Source organism: Heliangelus exortis, chromosome 27, assembly GCF_036169615.1.
Source record: "Heliangelus exortis chromosome 27, bHelExo1.hap1, whole genome shotgun sequence".
Lineage (NCBI taxonomy): Eukaryota > Metazoa > Chordata > Aves > Apodiformes > Trochilidae > Heliangelus > Heliangelus exortis.
Window position 1 is genome coordinate 710,018 of NC_092448.1, and position 19,180 is coordinate 729,197.

Below are 19,180 nucleotides of genomic sequence, written 5' to 3' on the forward strand. Positions count from 1 at the left end.
CCCTTCAGAAGCTGTTCCCCATCTCTGAGGCATTTTGTTAATTTTGTGTTGGAAACCCAATGTTTGCAGAGTAATTGAGTTGTCAGTAAGTCCTGGACATTTCAGTGGGTCTGCAGCAGTTAAATGAGGAGTGTTTGTGTCACAGGGACAACTGCTGTGTTGTGCTGTGGAACTGCTGGCACGTTTGCTCAGCAAGGTGCAAGTTTGTCTGGGAAAGCAGCAGTGATTGCCCTTTGTGAAAAGGCACAGTGCTCACCAGTGAAATGACTGCTCCTGAAAGTTCCAAAGATCAGAGAAGGCCTAATGCACAGGAGCTGGTTCTTGCTTCTGAAAAGGTAGCTTGGAGTTCCTGCCCAAGAAAATCTTTTCCTAATGGAAACTCCATGGCTTTGTCTCTGCAGAAAGTAAACAGTGTAGAGTTAGGGAAAAAAAGAAGAGTCAGTTTGGAAGGTAGCCACCCAAAGAAATTGATCTGTATTAGTGCTGTCTCTAAACGTGTACTTGGTGATGTAAACTCATCTGAAGTTTTATCCTAAAATGGGAAAAAAGGGAAATCCTCGAGCAGCTCCAAGAGACACCACTGCTGAGTGAGGCTGATGCTGTGGATGGGATTAAGAAGTGAGTTCCATGGGGACAGGGGCAGGGTTGGCTTCAGTTGAGTGGGATCATGGAATCCTGGAATGGGTTGGGTTGAAACTAGATGGCCTTTAACCCTTCCAACCCAACCCATTCCATGATTCCATTGTTCTGTGACACAGTCCCAGCCAGTTCCAGGCCTGGGAGTCTCCACAGCCACCAACAGGGCTTTGTGATGCAGGGTCTGGTGCCTGGACACCATTGTCATGGGGGTCTCCATGGTGACCCTGGGGGTATAGAAGGGGTGTGGAGACCTCGGGTGCCCATATCTGGGAGAGCACCTCCCTCAGGAGTCAGCAGCTGCCCTGGGTGACCATGGAATGTCTGTGGCAGAAAATGCCCAAGATGTCCATGGAGAAGGAGGTGGAAGCCTGCTGCCAGCCCTCCACAAGACCCCAAGGTCAGTGACTGAAGGAAGGGCCAGACCAGAAGTTCCCCTGCAGGCTGTGGGGAGAGGGCAGCTGTCCCCTGCAGCCCATGGAGGAGCACGGAGGGGCAGATGTGGATCTGCAGCCCATGGAGGAGCACTCTGTACCAGGGTGATGTCAATTATTAACTGAAATACATTAAATTTTAGAAAAAAGTCACATTTGAGCAATGTGAGCATGGCTGGGGCAAGGGTCAGGAAGGTGAGATGGCTTTGTCTCTCTGTGTCTGGATTTCTAGTGAGTTCCGTGGGGACAGGGACAGGGTTGGCTTCAGTTGGGTGGGAGGTGTCCCTACCCATGCATGCAGGGGGTTGGAACAAGATGATGTTTAACCCTTCCAAGCCAACCCATTCCATGATTTCATGATTCTGTGACACAATCCCAGACAGTTCCAGGCCTGGGCTCTTGAGAGCACCACCAGGGCTTTGTGATGGGGTAGGTGCAGTTTCTCAGCTGTTCCCTTTACAGCTGAGACCCAGCCCCGATGAGGAGCCATGACAGCATCTTCATATTCTCCTGCTGTTTTAACCCCATCACCCACAGCTGGTTCCATTCCTCCAGGAACCCATAACATCACTGATAGTGTCTGGTTAAATGGGGATGGTGCAGCATGCACAAACCTTTGCCTCACAGGCTGAGGGCATGGCATGTGATAAGGATCTACAGTCTCATCATGGTATAGATCACATCTCGTACAGCCAAGTCTTTCAGATACCTGAGAGCTTTTCCAAGTGTGGCTGCTTTGACCTGTGGGCAGTCTGTTTCCTCTTTAGAGGGATATTTCCTCTGTGTATGAAATGTGTATCCTATGTGTATCTCCTAGGTGTGTGTAAAATCACTGTACCATGTACCACACTGTTGAAGACCATATCACAACTACTGTTTGTAAGCAGCTCTTACCAAGAATGAACCACAGAGCAACACTAATCCCAGGTAAAAAGCCACAGATCACATGCCCTGAGTACCAAAGGTACAGCAGGATTGGTTTAATTTCCAACCCTGTGAAATTTCTAGAGAAAATAGTTGGATTCCCACTCAGTAGAGCCATCTGGGTATCCTCCCACTGAAGTCAAAACTCAAACTATTCATATAAATGAGTCGAAATTTCAACTGGGCTTGAACTAATTAGCTTAAGCCCCACGTTGGGCGCCAATAGATCTTTCAGGGTTTAATGCTGGGCCAGGAATTAACCGAATGACAGAAGCTCTCTATTAATGCCTCTCCCCAAGCTGATAAAGAAAGGAGAGAGAATAAAGGAGAGAGACTTATGGGTATGAAACCAGACTGCACAGCTTTAATGAAACAGTAATGATAAAGAGGAAAAATTACAAAATATATACAGATATATAGAAAAATGGTACCATGTTCCTCCCCCCTCCTCCCCAGTAACCCTCACGTCATCACCAAGGCATCAGGGCAGCCCTGGGAAAGTCCAGGCTGGACTCCTGGGGTCATCAGGCCAAGTTTAATCCCAGATCATTTATAGAGGTGATGGTGGGGTGATCATTGCCATCTTGGGTTCCTCCCTTGTTTTCCTTCAGTTTAAAGCCTTTTTAAAGCAGTTTAAAGAAGGAGCTGCAGGCATGGACAGTGTAGGGCAGCCTGCAGGAGAAGTGGCCAAGGGCTCTGAAAGGCTGAAAGGCTCAACAGGGCCAAGGGCTTTGTCACCTCAGACACGGCACCTGCCTCAACCACCAAGGTCTGCCAGGAGTCATTTTGTCCTGAGGCTCTGGACTTTCTTTCCCCTTCTTGGGGAGGTCAGGATGTGTCAGATTTTTTTTTTTTTATTATTACTTATTTTCATACTCCAATTTCCCCAGGAAGAGTCGGGCCCCACAAGTGAGGGATGGGCTCTGCCTTCCCATTGCCTGGAGGTCAGAGTTTGGCTTCATTGCTTTATTAATAAATAAATAATGAAAAATCCTTGGCTTCAGAGCCACCTTTACGGAGCCTTTTCCTCCCTGCAATCATGGCCTCCAGTGATCTGCTCTAACAAGGCCATGGGGAGGCTCTGGCAGCAATGGCCCTCAGTGGGGCCAATCAATGCTTCAAGGTACTTTCAGGTTCCATTCTGACTTCTGGAGCAGTTTGTTCATGCATCTCTCAGCACCTGAGGATCATGGACTCAGCACCAAACACACCCTGGGGCTCACTGAAATACAGAGAGCACTAAAGAGTCATGGCTCTCCAAGGGATATTCTTGACATCATCAAGACTCATCACTGGTGAGGCTTCACCTCCAATCTGGGGTCAGTCCTGGGCCCCTCACAACAAGAAGGACATTGAGGGGCTGGAGCTGGGGACCTACACAGGTCTGGGACCAGCCCTGGCACCTCCAGTGTCACCCGTGGCTGTGTGGGAAGAGGAGGGAAAGGAGATTCCCCCTGGCACTGCCTGGGTGTCCAGTGGGAGAGTGGGAGAAGCAGAGGTTGTGTCTCGAGAGGGGAAGTGGCTGTGCTGGAAAGGAGGGAGGGAGGGGACATGAGCCATGACTTCAGTGTGTGTCCCATTGGGTTCCTGGGGAGCCCCAGGGAGAGCTGGAGGGAGCCCCGAGAGAGCTGAGCAAGTGGCCAAGTCTGGCGCTGGTCCTGTGCTGCTGGGCTGGGCTCCTGAGCCTGAGAGAGCTGCTGGCAAGCAGAGAGTGCTGCAGAGAGAGAGCTCTGGGCAGGAGCAGCTCCTCTGCAGAGCGCAGCAGGGCTGAGGGCACTGCCTGCAGGCAGCAGGGCAGGGGAGAGAGAGGAGGGAGAGAGAGGAGAAAGGCAGCCTGGGCTGGGAGGAGAGCTGAGAGCTGCCTGGGCTGGGGGAGAGAGAAATCTTCCCAGCTTCTGCCATGGTGAGTGTCTGGTGCAGGGCAGTGAAGCTGGTGCAGTGTCTGGAGGCATCTCCTAAAGCTGCAGAGCCAGAGGTGCTGGGAGCTGGAAGGGGGGAAGGGGCTGGAGGTGGAAGGGGAATTGTGAAGAGGAGGGAGGGGGTGTGTGCAGGCAGGGGTGGCCAGGGCTGTCCTTCAGAGCAGGGTCCTGCAGCCCAGGGGCTGTGTGCTGGGGCAGGGACTCTGCTGCCTGCCTGCCTGCCTGCCAGGGGCAGCTCTCAGCCTGCCCGGGGAGCTCCCTGGTGCTGGCAGAAGCTGTGGCTGGCAGGAGACAGGGAGCACAGGGCAGGCTCCTGGTGCTGCTGAGAGAGGGATGAATTGCTCAGGGCTGCTCACAGCTCCAGCTGCTGCCCAGAAGATTTCTGAGGGGACTTTTCAGGAGTCCCTTCAGGGCAGGGCTTTCCTGCTCCAGTCTGGGCTCTCCTCAGGCTCTGCTTCCACTTGTCTCCCCAGGGCATAGAGAGCTTTTCTCTGGCTCAGCTTGGTGGGATGGAAACTCAGCTGTGCAGGGGAGAGCAGGGGCTGAGACTCCTCAAGCATCACCTGGAGAGGGACTGAGAACCTCAGGAAGTGCCTCCACTCACCACCCCCCAGCAGCTCAGCTCAGGCTCACCCTTCCATTGTCCTCAGGGGTGTGTGCCCTGTTCTTTAGCCCCTGCACCCCCTGAGTGGCTGCAGGGCAGAGCTGGGCACCCAGGGGCTGGGCTGGGCTCTGAGAGCAGGGGCAGGAAGGGAGACGGGGCCAAGGAACCAGCTCCTGGCTGGGGCAGCTCCAGGCAGCAGATGTGTCCATGGCAAGGAGGTGTCCATCTTCCCTCTGCCCTCTGGAGCTCTGGGCAATGCCCTCTGTGAGGCTGGGGAGGAGCTGACCCTCCCTTCATCAGACCAGCTCCCCCTTCTCTGCACGCAGCCACAGGCAATCCTCTTGCCTTGCTCTGTTCTCCCAGAGTGCAGGAGAAATGCTGAGGGTTTGAGACATCCAGGAACATTCCCCAGGAGAGATGGGGGGAGCTGAAATAAATCCCAAACCTCTCTGAATTCGCTTTCTGGCACCTTGCTTTGTTAGCACTGAGAATGTAGATGGTGATAGCCCCTTTTGTTTACCACTTCCTTGATATGACAATCTTGACCACTGGTGCTTCCCCTGACCCCTAGTCCCTTGGGATCACAGCTGCAGAGCAGATCTGACTCTGAGGCAGCCACCACAGAGAGGTTCTGTGCCTCACTACACAGTCAGCCAGCAACATTCAGAGATCCACCCATGGAGATGAAGGAAGATCTGATAGCAATGTCTTTGTCTTTGTTCCAGGAAAAGAAGGTATGGAAACTGTCTTTGATCTTGCAGACCAGTTTCCAGGGATGACATAATGTATTTGAGCAAATCTGTCTTGATTTGTCCCTTCTTTTTCTCCTATGAAAGTCCACCATTCCCAGAGGCATCAGATGTCCAACAGCAGCTCCATCAGGCAGTTCCTCCTCCTGGCATTTGCAGAGAGGCGGGAGCTGCAGCTCTTGCACTTCTGGCTCTTCCTGGGCATCTACCTGGCTGCCCTCCTGGGCAACGGCCTCATCATCACCACCATCGCCTGTGACCACCACCTCCACACCCCCATGTACTTCTTCCTCCTCAACCTCTCCCTCCTCGACCTGGGATCCATCTCCACCACTCTGCCCAAAGCCATGGCCAATTCCCTCTGGGACAACAGGGGCATCTCCTACAAGGCATGTGCTGCACAGCTCTTCTTCTTTGCTTTTTTCATTTCAGCAGAGTTTTATCTCCTGACGATCATGTCCTATGACCGCTACGTGGCCATCTGCAAACCCCTGCACTACGGGACCCTCCTGGGCAGCAGAGCTTGTGTCCACATGGCAGCAGCTGCCTGGGGCTCTGGGTTTCTCACTGCTCTGCTGCACACAGCCAATACATTTTCCCTGCCCCTCTGCCAGGGCAATGCCCTGGACCAGTTCTTCTGTGAAATCCCCCAGATCCTCAAGCTCTCCTGCTCACACTCCTACCTCAGGGAAACTGGGCTTAGTGTGGTCATTTCCTGTTTTATATTTGGGTGTTTTTTTTTCATCGTGGTGTCCTATGTGGAGATCTTCAGGGCTGTGCTGAGGATCCCCTCTGAGCAGGGAAGGCACAAAGCCTTTTCCACGTGCCTCCCTCACCTGGCCGTGGTCTCTCTGTTCATCAGCACATCAGCTTTTGCCTACCTGAAGCCCCCCTCCATCTCCTCCCCTTCCCTGGACCTGGTGGTGTCATTTCTGTACTCGGTGGTTCCTCCAGCAGTGAACCCCCTCATCTACAGCATGAGGAACCAGGAGCTCAAGGCTTCTCTGAGGAAATGGTTAGGGTTTTTCAGCAGCCATAATCTTCCTCCTTTCCTCTTCAAATGACCCAGCCTCTGTGTCAGAACAGTCCACATTTTTTTTCTTTATATTTTTTGCATTTTTCTTGAATTGTGATTTCCTTTTCTTCAAAGTAACATCTTTATTCATCTTTCCACCTTTAATATACACCTATTTATTTTTTTCCTCGGAGAAACATGGTGTAAACGCAGAACCTTCATTTGATTTAAGTGACATAAATAAACCTGCATCATATATTTTCCCTGCTATCCCTGCTCAGTGTATCAGGAATGAAAGGGAAGTGAAAGCCCCTGCCTGGCTGCAGCAGCCCTGGGAAGGCTGCTCTGTGCCTGGAGCAGTCAGAGCTCTTGAGGAGCACAAGGGCCAGGGCTGTTGTGCTGGGCTGGGCAGAGGGGATGGCCCCGAGGGGCTGCAGAGCTCTGCGGATCTCCTGGAGAGGAGAGCAGGGGACACAGGGTGCCTCCTGCTCCTTTTGCCATGCATGGTCACCCATCTGGGGCTCTGAGCTCTCTCTGCCCCCCAGGAGCTGCTGTGCCCTTCAGAGGGGCTGGGGCTGTGGTGGGACTGGGCAGAGCAGCCTGGGCTGGGCACTGGTGTGGGGCCAGCAGCAACTGGGCTGTGCTGGGAGAGAGGGGAGGGGAGGTGGGAGAGCCTGGAGGGAGCTGTTCTGGGCTGGCAAGTGAAACCCTGGCAGAGAAAGCCGTGGGTGTCCTCAGTTGAGGCTGAGTCTTTCTGCCAGAGCATCTCCATCCTCCTGCTGGGCTCAGTGCCTGCATGGGGGGAACTCCCAGCCCTGCCCGGGCTCTCTCCTGGCCCAGAGCCCAGCAGAGCCTGGGGCAGAGCTGTCGCTGAAGCCCCACAGCTGACATGGTTTCTCCAGGAGCTGGAGATGCTGCCCAAGAGGACGGCCACGGGGTGACACAGCCCCAGGGACTGCTGAGGCCATCCCATCAGATAGAGCAGTCTGCAGCAGGACTGCACCCTGTCCTGGGCTGTGCCTGCATGAAATGTGTCACGGAGCAGCAGAGCTCATCTGGAGAGAAATCTCAGAAGGACAAGTGCCAGTGTCTGCCCCTGCAGGGGACTCACCCGGGCCATGGCACAGGCTGGGGCTGCCTGGCTGGGAGCAGCCCCGGGGGAAAGGTCTTGCTGGGCACTTGTCATGACCCGGGGAGGGCACCCAGGGAGACACAGCTCGCACCCCCTTGCTTTCTGAACTCCTTCTCAGAGAGGAGCCAAGGTGCTGCTGGATCCAACCTGAGTGCCAGACCTGGCCCTGCTGGGGAGAGGGACTGAAACCATACGGTCCCAGAAAATGCTCGACAGCTCCTTTGACACCACTGACTGGTACAGAGTGAAAGGACTGAGGGTCACATTATCACTTAGAGGAGCAATTCTTTCTCTAGGAAAGAAACAGAACAGGCCTAAAAAATCAGACAAACAAACAGCGATAAGAGGAATGTCCTGGGGCATTCCTAAATCCTCAGCCCAGAGCAAGACTGATTAGAGGGATGGGATCAGAAGCATCCATCCCAGACTCTCAGGCACACATTCTTATCAGACCACTTCACGCTTAATTCTGTCCCTCAGTTTTTACCCATCCCATCAAAACTCCAGACTGTACCCTGGGGAAGTTTCCACAAAGGTGGTATGGGCAGTCCTTTTGGAGTGATCATGAGAAATACAAGTCTGGTCTGTCACATCCCTTCACATCCAGACAGCTCTATGACTTTGTGATGGAACTTCTCTTGGTAGTCCAAAACCTCCACAATGGTCACCTTGGAAGGTTAAGACTGTAGAGATAGAACAAAAAGTCTAAACCCCAGGGTATCCTTGTGTTAGAGCTTTTCCTAGAAGTGTTCTGGATCAGCCCAGGATCTTGTTTTCAAGGCAAAGCCAATGAGAGCAGAGAGACAGCAGAGAAGGTCTGGAAATGCTGGGGTGAGATTTAGGTGGGAAAGCAGGAAGGGTGACAACAGCCTGAAGGGAAGGAGCTGCAGGCATGGACAGTGTAGGACAGCCTGCAGGAGAGGTGGCCAAGGGCTCTGTCAAGGAGTGAGGTCATTGTCCCCTTGGCCATAGCAGTGTCCTGGGCCACCAAGGCTGGGGAGAGGAAACTTTCTCTTGAGGCTCTCAGGATCTGCCTTCCCAGGGCCTGGGGTCAGGGCTTGGCCTTTCTGCTGCATCCAACAAACCAAAGGCTTTTCTCAGCATTACAGCCACCAGCACAGGGCCTTTGCCTCCTGCAATCATGGCCTCCAGGGATCTGCTCTAACGAGGCCATGGGGAGGCTCTGGCAGGCTCAGGGGGGCCCATCAGTGTGTGAAGGTATTTTGGGTTTTGCTTCTGACTAACTTTATCAGAGGTTTTTTGCATTCTTCTCTCAGGATCTGAGGTTCATTTAATGAGCCTCGAAAGCCCAAAGGATTTTATCTTTTGTTTTTTCATTCATGTCTTCAAGACCTGTAGGGTTCCCTGGAGTTATTATTTTTTTATCTGTGGATATCAGGAGGAAGATTTCAAAGTGCACTTTTGCACTTTTCTTTTAAAGGTAGTATTTCATTTCTTTGTACTTCAGAGGAGAGGTTCTTGCAGTATTCTCCAAGTGATAATGACCCAGAGGATCTCCTCAGGAGGTCTGCACCAGAAGGAGAAGCAGTTCTTTGAGGTCTGACCCTGGATGGACATCCTTGCTCCTCACCTCCCCAACCCCACCACTGCTCTCCTTGGCCCCTGGCACTTGCATCACTTCTCCTCCCATCAGACTTCTCCCCTGGTCTCTGCAGCTGGATGGTTCAGCTCCTTTGCACCAGCTCCCCCCTCTTTTCCTTAGAGAACTGCTGCACACAGGCACAGCAGGAGTTTTCCTCTTTGCAAACAAAGCAAAGCAAAGCATGATAAAGTTTCATGGCCAATCAAACACACTCCTCAACCATATGCTAAGTACGAGCTGCCCCTAATGAGGTCACCTTTTTACAAGGGATAATCCTATGAGAAATCCTTTGTGTCAGGAGACACAAAAAGATGGACACACCATGATCAGATCTGTCATTATCTCAGCCCTTTGTGCCCCACGTGGGGCCCAAACAAAGACTGTTGTATTTGAACCCAAGCCAGACACTGAGCTTATCGCAGCGTCTGACCCAGCTTTCCCATAGCAGTGGGGTGGAGGAATGGATTGAGACAAGAAGAGTTTAATGATTGGTTGATTAATAATTAAATACTCCTCTTTGTTCATTCCCATTCTTCTCACCTATGCTAATGCTCTCAGCTCTAGGGAGTCAAAGCTCTGATTGCCTCCTTAGCCAACTCTGTCATTGTGTTTCCAGGGATGGAAGTCCCAGGTGAGACATGAAAGGAATGGTGGTGTTGCGTGAGACGAATCTCGCCGTGGGCGCGAGCTCGGTTCGCAAACAGAGTCAGTCAAGCTAGTGCTGGTTCGGATTAGTATCAGGAGCTAACTTCGATCCGCCAGGCTCTGGAATCCGCTCAGGAACCACACCATACCGAACCCGGCCATGTGCATCTGGGCTAGCCCCAGCTGGGCACAGGTGGGGCGGGCACTGTCCGGCAAGTCCTGGCACCTGCTGCCTACACTTCCCCCCCCCCCCTTTTTTTTTTTTTTTTTTTTTTTTTAAATTTTTATGGGGGAAAAGATGACAAATACGCGAAGATCTTAGCTGCGTGGTGCCTCGTTGTTCAGAGCCGGTGGTACTGGTCTGCAGGGAGAGGTTGGTGAAGACGACGAAGCCGCAGAAGCTGAGGGCAAAGAGCGTCCCCTGCAAAGCCTGCAGGCTCCTGGGGGAGAAGGCGCCGAAAGCCTGGCACAGATAAAGGCCGAGCCAGGTGGTGGCGAAGTGCACCAGGGTGAGGCTGAGGTTGGGGAAGCCCAGCCGCATGTACAGCCACTTTGGTTGAGGGGCTGCTTTTATCTTTGCAGCCTTCCGTGGGGCCGGGGGCGGCGGCGGGGGTAACTCTCCGCGGCAACCGGAGGTGCTGCAAGCCGCGGTTTCCGCCCCATCATTTTCCGGTGTTTCGACTTCCTCCAGGGGTGGCGCCGAGGGGGTCACGTCTGGCACTCTCTCGGGCTCCTCCCCCTCGAAGGGGGGTGCCGAGGGGGTTACTGTGGGCATTTCCTTCAGGGGAAATACCTCGGTCTTTCGTAATGGGGCCGCGGCGGTGGCCATTGCCACTTCTATTTCGGCTTTCAAGCAAGCTAATAGATTGCAAACGACCCGCCAGGTGTTGTCCGCACCAATAATGTCGCCGTTGATCTCCCCATAGTGGAGACTTGCCAGCAGATCATGCACCTCCCCCCGGGGGTTCCAGGTGGTTTCGGGACCTGGGTAGCGGAAGGGTTCCTGCCTTTTCGCCTGGGTTACAATCTGCTCGGCAACGGCGGTGCCGGTAGGTTTGCTTGCATAGGAGCCCATCGTCGGCTTTACTGATGTCGATGTCGAAAAGAGGAAAGGGTTTCTCTTACCCGAATCTTTCAGGGTATCGGACGGTCTGTAGAGAAGGGTCACTTTCGGACGAAACGCTCGGGGAGACGGTTTAGACCGAAATTGTTGCTCACATTCTCCACCAGATGTTGCGTGGGATGAGTCTCGCCGTGGGAGTCAGTCGAGCCAGTGCTGGCTCTTTCGGTATCAGGAGCTGACTTTGATCCGTCCGGCTCTGGAATTCTGCCCGGAAACCACACCCCCGAACCCGGGCATGCGCCCCTGGGCCAGCCCCAGCTGGGCACAGGCGGGGGGGGCACCGTCTGGGCACTTGCTGCCTACACTGTCCCCAGAGGGGGTGCCTATAGGGGGTGCCTATAGGGTCTCTATAGGGTGCCTATAGGGTATCTATAGGTCCCTGTGCCCTATAGAGCTGTCCCCAGGGGGGGTGCCTATATGGGGTGTCTATAGGGGGTGTCTATAGGGTACCTGTAGGGTCTCTATAGGGTGCCTGTAGGGTATCTATAGGGTGTCTATAGGGTGCTTATAGGGTACCTATAGGTTCCCCTGCCCTATAGAGCTGTCCCCAGGGGGGGTGCCTATAGGGGGTGCCTATAGGGGGTGCCTGTAAGGTATCTATAGGGTGTCTATAGGGTGTCTATAAGGTACCTATAGGTCCCCCTGCCCTATAGAGCTGTCCCCAGGGGGGGTGCCTATACGGGGTCCCTATAGGGTATCTATAGGGTGTCTATAGGGTGCCTATAGGGTACCTATAGGTCCCTGTTCCCTATAGAGCTGTCCCCAGGAGGGGTGTCTATAGGGGGTGCCTATAGGGGGTATCTATAGGGTGTCTATAGGGTACCTATAGGGTACCTATAGGTCCTTGTGCCCTATAGAGCTGTCCCCAGGGGGGGTGCCTATAGGGGGTGGCTGTAGGGTCTCTATAGGGTGCCTATAGGGTCTCTATAGGGTATCTATAGGTCCCTGTGCCCTATAGAGCTGTCCCCAGGGGGGGTGCCCCCTCCGGGGGTCCCTCCACGCCCACCACCCCCGGCACTGCCCCAGAGACTCCAGAGCCTCCTCAGGGTCAGCAACTGGGAGGGACTGGGAGGCACTGGGAGGGACTGGGAGGGGGTTGGGGGGGACTGGGAGGGACTGGGAGGGGATTGGGGGGCACTGGGAGGGGACTGGGGGGCACTGGGAGGGGACTGGGAGGGATTGGGAGGGGGTTGGGAGGGACTGGGGGGCACTGGGAGGGGACTGGGAGGGATTGGGAGGGGACTGGGAGGGAACTGGGAGGGGATTGGGGGGGACTGGGAGGGGACTGGGAGGGGATTGGAGGACATTGGGAGGGACTGGGAGGGATTGGGGGGCACTGGGAGGGACTGGGAGGCACTGGGAGGGGATTGGGGGAGACTGGGAGGGAACTGGGAGGGGATTGGAGGACATTGGGAGGGACTGGGAGGGATTGGGGGGCACTGGAAGGGCCCTATGGGGCATTTGGAGGGCACTGGGAGGGACTGGGAGGGCACTGGGAGGGATTGGAGGGGATTGGGAGGAACTGGGAGGGGATTGGGAGGGACTGGGAGGGGGTTGGGGGGCACTGGGAGGGGATTGGAGGGACTGGATCTGACTGGGAGGCAACTGGGAGGGACCACACCCAACTGGGACCCAACTGGGAGGGACTAGGAGGGCACTGGGAGGGACTGGGAGGGCACTGGTGGGAACTGGGGGCGACTGGAAGGGGCTGGGAGGGGATTGGGAAGGAACTGGGGGGAACTGAGAGGGACTGGGAGGGGATTGGGAGGGAACTGGGGGGGACTGGGAGGGACTGAGAGGGGATTGGGAGGGACTGGGAGGGCACTGGGAGGGCACTGGGGGGAACTGGGAGGCACTGGGAGGCACTGGGGGCCAGGTTTGGGTCTGGGGGTGACTTGGGGGTCCCCCCACAGGAGGGGGGGGGTTCCCTTCGACACGGAGCCCCCGGCGGGGTCCCCCGAGGTTCCTGGAGGTACCAAAACCCCCCTTTTTCACCCCAAAAATCCATCCCAACCCCCCCCAACCCCTCCCCCCCAAGTCTGGGGCTGCCCCCCAAGTTTTTTTTGGGGTCCCCAGGGGGCTGCGGGGTCCTGGAGCAGAAGGAGACCCCCGGGGGGCTGCGGGATCAGCCCTGTGGGAAAGAGACCCCCCCGGGCATGGCCGGGCTCTGCAGGTGGGGGGGAACTGGGGGGCACTGGGGGGCACTGGGGGGCACTGGGAGGCACTGGGAGGGCACTGGGAGGCAATTGGAGGGGGTTATGGGGTAATTAGGGGGGGCTGGGGGGAATTGGGAGGCACTGGGAGGGCACTGGGGGGCAATTGGAGGGGGTTATGGGGTAATTAGGGGGGGTTATGGGGTAATTAGGGGACACTGGGGGGAACTGGGAGGCACTGGGAGGGCACTGGGAGGCACTGGGAGGGCACTGGGAGGCAATTGGGGGGGGTTATGGGGTAATTAGGGGGGGCTGGGGGGAACTGGGAAGCACTGGGAGGGCACTGGGGGGCAATTGGAGGGGGTTATGGGGTAATTAGGGGGGGTTATGGGGTAATTAGGGGACACTGGGGGGAACTGGGAGGCACTGGGAGGGCACTGGGAGGCAATTGGGGGGGGTTATGGGGTAATTAGGGGGGGCTGGGGGAACTGGGAAGCACTGGGAGGGCACTGGGAGGCAATTGGAGGAGGTTATGGGGTAATTAGGGGGGGCTGGGGGGAACTGGGAAGCACTGGGAGGGCACTGGGAGGCAATTGGAGGGGGTTATGGGGTAATTAAGGGGGGTTATGGGGTAATTAGGGGGGGTTATGGGGTAATTAGGGGGGGCTGGGGGAACTGGGGGGAACTGGGAGGGAATTGGGAGGGGTTATGGGGTAATTAGGGGGGGCTGGGGGGAACTGGGAGGCACTGGGAGGGCACTGGGGGGCAATTGGAGGGGGTTATGGGGTAATTAGGGGGGGTTATGGGGTAATTAGGGGGTACTGGGAGGCACTGGGAGGGCACTGGGAGGCAATTGGGGGGGTTATGGGGTAATTAGGGGGGGCTGGGGGGAATTGGGAGGCACTGGGAGGCAATTGGAGGGGGTTATGGGGTAATTAGGGGGGGCTGGGGGGAACTGGGAGGCACTGGGAGGGCACTGGGGGGCAATTGGAGGGGGTTATGGGGTAATTAGGGGGGGTTATGGGGTAATTAGGGGGCACTGGGGGGAACTGGGAGGCACTGGGAGGGCACTGGGAGGCAATTGGAGGGGCTTATGGGGTAATTAAGGGGGGTTATGGGGTAATTAGGGGGGGTTATGGGGTAATTAGAGGGGGTTATGGGGTAATTAGGGGGGGCTGGGGGGAACTGGGGGGAACTGGGAGGGCACTGGGAGGCAATTGGAGGGGCTTATGGGGTAATTAGGGGGGGTTATGGGGTAATTAGGGGGGGTTATGGGGTAATTAGGGAGGGTTATGGGGTAATTAGGGGGGGCTGGGGGGAACTGGGGGGAACTGGGAGGGCACTGGGAGGGAATTGGGAGGGGTTATGGGGTAATTAGGGGGTTATGGGGTAATTAGGGGGGGTTATGGGGTAATTAGGGGGCGTTTGGGGTAATTAGGGGGGGCTGGGGGGAACTGGGAGGCACTGGGAGGGAATTGGGGGGGGTTATGGGGTAATTAGGGGGAGTTATGGGGTAATTAGGGGGGGTTATGGGGTAATTAGGGGGGGTTATGGGGTAATTAGGGGGGGTTATGGGATAATTAGGGGGGGTTATGGGGTAATTAGGGGGAGTTATGGGGTAATTAGGGGGGGTTATGGGGTAATTAGGGGGGGTTATGGGATAATTAAGGGGGGTTATGGGGTAATTAGGGGCACTGGGGGGCACTGGGGGGAACTGGGGGGAACTGGGAGGCACTGGGAGGGCACTGGGAGGGCACTGGGAGGCAATTAGGGGGGTTATGGGGTAATTAGGGGGGGTTATGGGGTAATTAGGGGGGGCTGGGGGGAACTGGGAGGCACTGGGAGGCAATTGGAGGGGGTTATGGGGTAATTAGGGGGGGTTATGGGGTAATTAGGGGGGGCTGGGGGAACTGGGAGGCACTGGGAGGGCACTGGGGGGCAATTGGAGGGGGTTATGGGGTAATTAGGGGGGGTTATGGGGTAATTAGGGGGGGCTGGGGGGAACTGGGAGGCACTGGGGGCAATTGGAGGGGGTTATGGGGTAATTAGGGGGGGTTATGGGGTAATTAAGGGGAGTTATGGGGTAATTAGGGGGGTTATGGGGTAATTATGGGGGGTTATGGGGTAATTAAGGGGAGATATTGGGTAATTAGGGGGAGTTATGGGGTAATTAGGGGGCACTGGGGGGAACTGGGAGGCACTGGGAGGGCACTGGGAGGCAATTAGGGGGGGTTATGGGGTAATTAGGGGGGGTTATGGGGTAATTAGGGGGAGTTATGGGGTAATTAGGGGGCACTGGGGGGAACTGGGAGGCACTGGGAGGGCACTGGGAGGCAATTAGGGGGGGGTTATGGGGTAATTAGGGGGTTATGGGGTAATTAGGGGGGGTTATGGGGTAATTAGGGGGCACTGGGGGGAACTGGGAGGGCACTGGGAGGTAATTAGGGGGGCTATGGGGTAATTAGGGGGGCTATGGGGTAATTAGGGGGGGCTGGGGGAAAAGGCACTGGGAGGGCACTGGGGGGCAATTAGGGGGGGTTATGGGGTAATTAGGGGGCACTGGGGGGAACTGGGAGGCACTGGGGAGGCAATTAGGGGGGTTATGGGGTAATTAAGGGGGGTTTGTGGTAATTAGGGGGGGTGGGGCACTTATGGGTCACTTTGGGGTCCCTTTGGGTCCTTTTGGGGTCCCTATGGATCCTTTGGGGTTTTTCTGGATCCTTTGGGGTCCTTTTGGGGTCTTTATGGATCCTTTTAGGGTCCTTTTAGAGTCTTTATGGATCCTTTGGGGTCATTTTGGGGTCCTTATAGATCCTTTGGGGTCTTTATGGATCCTTTGGGGTCCCTTTGGGGGTCCCTATGGATCTTTACGGCTCCTTTGGGGTTTTTATGTCTCCTTTGGGGTCTCGCTGCCGGCTCCAGGTCCCACTACACGGAATATTTGGTTCGTTTGGTGAACGCGGCGGGTTTGGATCCTTCCCCCCTCTACACCCCCGCGGAACTGGCAGCGGCGGCCGAGCGGCACCTCCGGGGGGGAAAACCCCCGCAGCTCCCGGGAGAGACCCAGGGGGACTACGAACAGCGGCTCCGGGACGCCCTGGCACGGGAGGCCCCGGTCCGGCCTCGGCCTCCGCCGCCCAAACCTCCCCTCGTTTAATTAAAACAAACAAACAAACAAACAACGCCCCCGGGAACCTCCGGGGGACCCCCCGGGACTCACCCCGCACCCCAGGGCTTCGCTTCTCAATAAACTCGCGGTGTTCAAAGCGTTTCGGGCCCTTCCCGGCCGCCATTTCGCTGCCCCCCCCCCCCGCCCCCCCTCCCCTCAGCGCGGCCGCCATTTTGCCTCCTTCCTCCTCCTTCGCCCTGAGGAGACGGAGGAACGACGGCGCCGCCGCCGCTGATTGGCTGCGGCCGCTGAGGCGGAGCGGCTCCCATTGGCCGAGCCGCCCTTGCGCCCGCCTCCGCGGGGCGAAACGAGCGCTGATTGGTCAACGCGTTCCCGCCTCTGCCTCCCGCCCGCCCACACCCCGTCTCTCCTCCGCGCTGAGGCAGGGCGGGCGCCGATTGGACGGCGCTTTCCCGCCTCTCCCGGCGCTGCTTCTGATTGGGCAGCACCGCCTCGGGGTGCCGCTCGCTGATTGGGGCGGGGGGCGGGGAGACGGAGGTGATAAAAGAGGCGGCGAAGGGCGGGAAGCGGCAGAGAGGAGGAGGCGGCGGTGGCTTGCGGAGCTGTGAGGGGGGATTGGAGTCGAGGAGAGAGCGCTGGCGGTTTCATTTAATTAATTTTTAATTATTTTAATTAATTTCACTTATTTCAAGTTCATCTTTTCGTTTTTAAATTATTTTTGGTCGCTTTTTCGTTAATTTCGGGTTGATTACCGAGGAGGGGGCGAAGCGGCGCTCATTGAATTAACGAAACCGGGGCGGGTTTTAGGGCGTTTTTTGAGAGGAATTTTTGTTCTTTTTCCAATTTTTTATTTTCCCGGTCCCAAAGATTAATTTTTTGTTTAGTTTAGTCCGGGTTAATTTATTCATTAATTAGCGTCCCCCTTAGTTAATTAACGACCCCATTTCGGGGATCTTGTTCTGCCCTAAACCACCGTTTTTTTTTCAAAAAAGCCCAACCCTTTTTAAATTATTAATATTTATTTTGATTATTTAATTAAATTACAGCTTTAATAAATCAATAGATTGAGGGATTTGGGGCGGTTTCCCCCCGGTTTTGGGGTGAAAACCACGAGTTTAATAATTCCTTTAAATTATTTCCCTTTTGAGGACCTATTTAAGCTTAATTAAAATTAAAAGCTGAGTTATTTATTAAAAATAATTTATTGAAATTATTTATTGAGGTAGTTTATCGAAGTTATTTATTTAAAAAGTTATTTATCGAGCGGTTATTTATTAAAAAGCCACCGAAAAATTATTTATTGGGGTTATTTATTGAAAAATTATTTATCGAGCGGTTATTTATCGAAAAATTAAAAGTTATTTACTGAAAATTTATCGAAAATTAAAAATTATTTATTGAGAAGCTGTTTATCGATAACTTAGGTGTTAAAAAGTTATTTATTGAGCGGTTATTTATTAAAAGGCTGGGTTTTAAGGAGTTAAAAAGTTGTTAAAATAGAGGAAAACCCGAGCTTAAAATTCTAATATAAATTTCAATAAGTTAAATAAAATAATTAAAATAAACTAATAAATTAATACAAAAGCCTCTTCGAACCCAAGCAGCCAAAGATTAAAAAAAAAACACTTTAATTAATTTACACTTTATTTTAACTCTTAATTCCCCCCTGCCGCTTCTCCCTTTCCCTCCCGTCCCATTTTGGGGCCAAACCGGGGGATTTTGGCTCCGTTTTTTTTAATTTTTCACCATGTTCTACTACCCGGAGGTTCTGCGCCGCCACACCGGCTGCTTCGGCACCATCTGGTACGGATTTTTTTCCTCATTTTCCTCTTTTTTTCCTCATTTTCCTCTTTTTTTTCGTTCCCTCTTTTCTCGGCGGCTTTTTTTTCGATTTTTTTTTTTTTTTTTTTGAGGCTCAACCCCCTTTTTCCCGCAGGTTGGCGGCCACCTGCAGCTCCCGCCTGCAGCCCCGCGAGTACCTGGGGGTGGACGTGCCGCGGACGTGGTAATTTTGGGGCAAAACCCCTTAATTTTGGCTCTTTCCCCCCCTCCCCCCCCCCTTCCCCCTTCGCGCTCCGCAGCGGCAAAAAGAGTCCTGCTGCTCCCGCTCCTCCTTTTATCCCCCCTTTGGCCACGCCCCCTGGGCTCCTATTGGTCGCTTCTCGCTCTCCCCCCGCCCAGCGCCGCGGTGCTCTCGTTCGTCATTGGTCAAGGCGGCTGGGAAGCTCCGCCCCCTCCCGCCGGGGCCCCGCCCCCTCGCTGCTCCCTCTATTTAGCGGCGCTGCTCCAGTTGGGCCTCGCTCGGGTCTATGGGAGGCAGTGCCGGAACCTCCTGGGTTCGGCAGCGGTTCGGGGGGGATTTGAGGGGGGTTCGGGGGGTCCTGAGGGAGGATTTGAGGGAATATGAGGGGTCCTGAGGGGGGATTTGAGGGGATCTGGGGGGGTTTGGGGGGTCCTGAGGGGGGGAAATGGGGATTTGGGGGGGATCTGAGGGGTTTGGGGGGGTCCTTGAGGGGAATTGGGGGTCCTGGGAGGGATTTGAGGGGGTCTGGGGGGGATTTGAGGGGTTTGGGGGGTCCTGAGGGGGGACTTGAGGGAATATGAGGGGACTTGGGGGGTCCTGAGGGACTTGGGGGGTCCTGGAGGGATTTTGAGGGGTCCTGAGGGGGTTTTGGGGGGTCCTGAGGGGGGGAAATGGGGGTCTGAGGGGGTTTTGGGGTCCTGGGGGGTCTTGGGGAGATCTTGAGGGGAGTTGGGGGGTCCTGAGGGGGGGATTTGAGGGAATTTGGGAGGGTTCGGGGGGTCCTGAGGGGACTTGGGGGGGTCCTGAGGGGGGAAATGGGGGATTTGGGGGGATCTGAGGGGTTTTTGGGGGTCCCGGGGGGATTTGAGGGGAGTTGGGGGGTCCTGAGGGGGGATTTGAGGGGTCCTGGGGGGGTTCGAGGGGTCCTGAGGGGACTTGGGGGGTCCTGAGGGGGGGTAATGGGAGTTTGAGGGGGGTTGGGGGGTCCTGAGGGGGGAGTTGAGGGGATCTGGGGGGGATTTGGGGGTCCTGAGGGGTTTTGGGGGGTCCTGAGGGATTTTTGGGTCTCCCGGGGGGTTCTTTTTGACTA

General features: G+C 55.2%; 5 protein-coding genes and 1 long non-coding RNA gene across 6 annotated transcripts in view; 5 read left to right on the plus strand and 1 right to left on the minus strand.

The window, feature by feature from the left end:
• Positions 1-19,180, plus strand: part of LOC139787944 (ankyrin repeat domain-containing protein 7-like) — a 118,687-nt gene that overhangs the window by 48,367 nt on the left and 51,140 nt on the right. The gene's annotated exons all lie outside the window — the stretch shown is intronic.
• Positions 1-19,180, plus strand: part of LOC139787948 (uncharacterized) — a 112,714-nt gene that overhangs the window by 38,420 nt on the left and 55,114 nt on the right. The window lies entirely within an intron of this gene.
• The window catches only part of LOC139787626 (POTE ankyrin domain family member B-like), a 133,773-nt gene that overhangs the window by 15,412 nt on the left and 99,181 nt on the right, over positions 1-19,180 (minus strand). The gene's annotated exons all lie outside the window — the stretch shown is intronic.
• LOC139787647 (olfactory receptor 14J1-like) lies at positions 5,347-6,330 on the plus strand. The gene has a single exon (XM_071726907.1). The coding sequence runs from the start codon at positions 5,347-5,349 to the stop codon at positions 6,328-6,330; it is 984 nt and encodes a 327-aa protein (XP_071583008.1).
• Positions 12,695-16,110, plus strand: LOC139787892 (E3 ubiquitin-protein ligase RNF31-like). Its single transcript, XM_071727273.1, has 3 exons — positions 12,695-12,756; positions 12,861-12,957; positions 15,860-16,110. The coding sequence occupies exons 2-3, from the start codon at positions 12,941-12,943 to the stop codon at positions 16,092-16,094; spliced, it is 252 nt and encodes an 83-aa protein (XP_071583374.1). The 5' UTR covers positions 12,695-12,756; positions 12,861-12,940; the 3' UTR covers positions 16,095-16,110.
• LOC139787627 (meiotic recombination protein REC8 homolog) lies at positions 17,813-18,474 on the plus strand. Its single transcript, XM_071726885.1, has 3 exons — positions 17,813-17,870; positions 18,004-18,072; positions 18,249-18,474. Exons 1-3 carry the CDS (start codon positions 17,815-17,817, stop codon positions 18,472-18,474), a joined length of 351 nt encoding a protein of 116 aa, XP_071582986.1. The 5' UTR covers positions 17,813-17,814.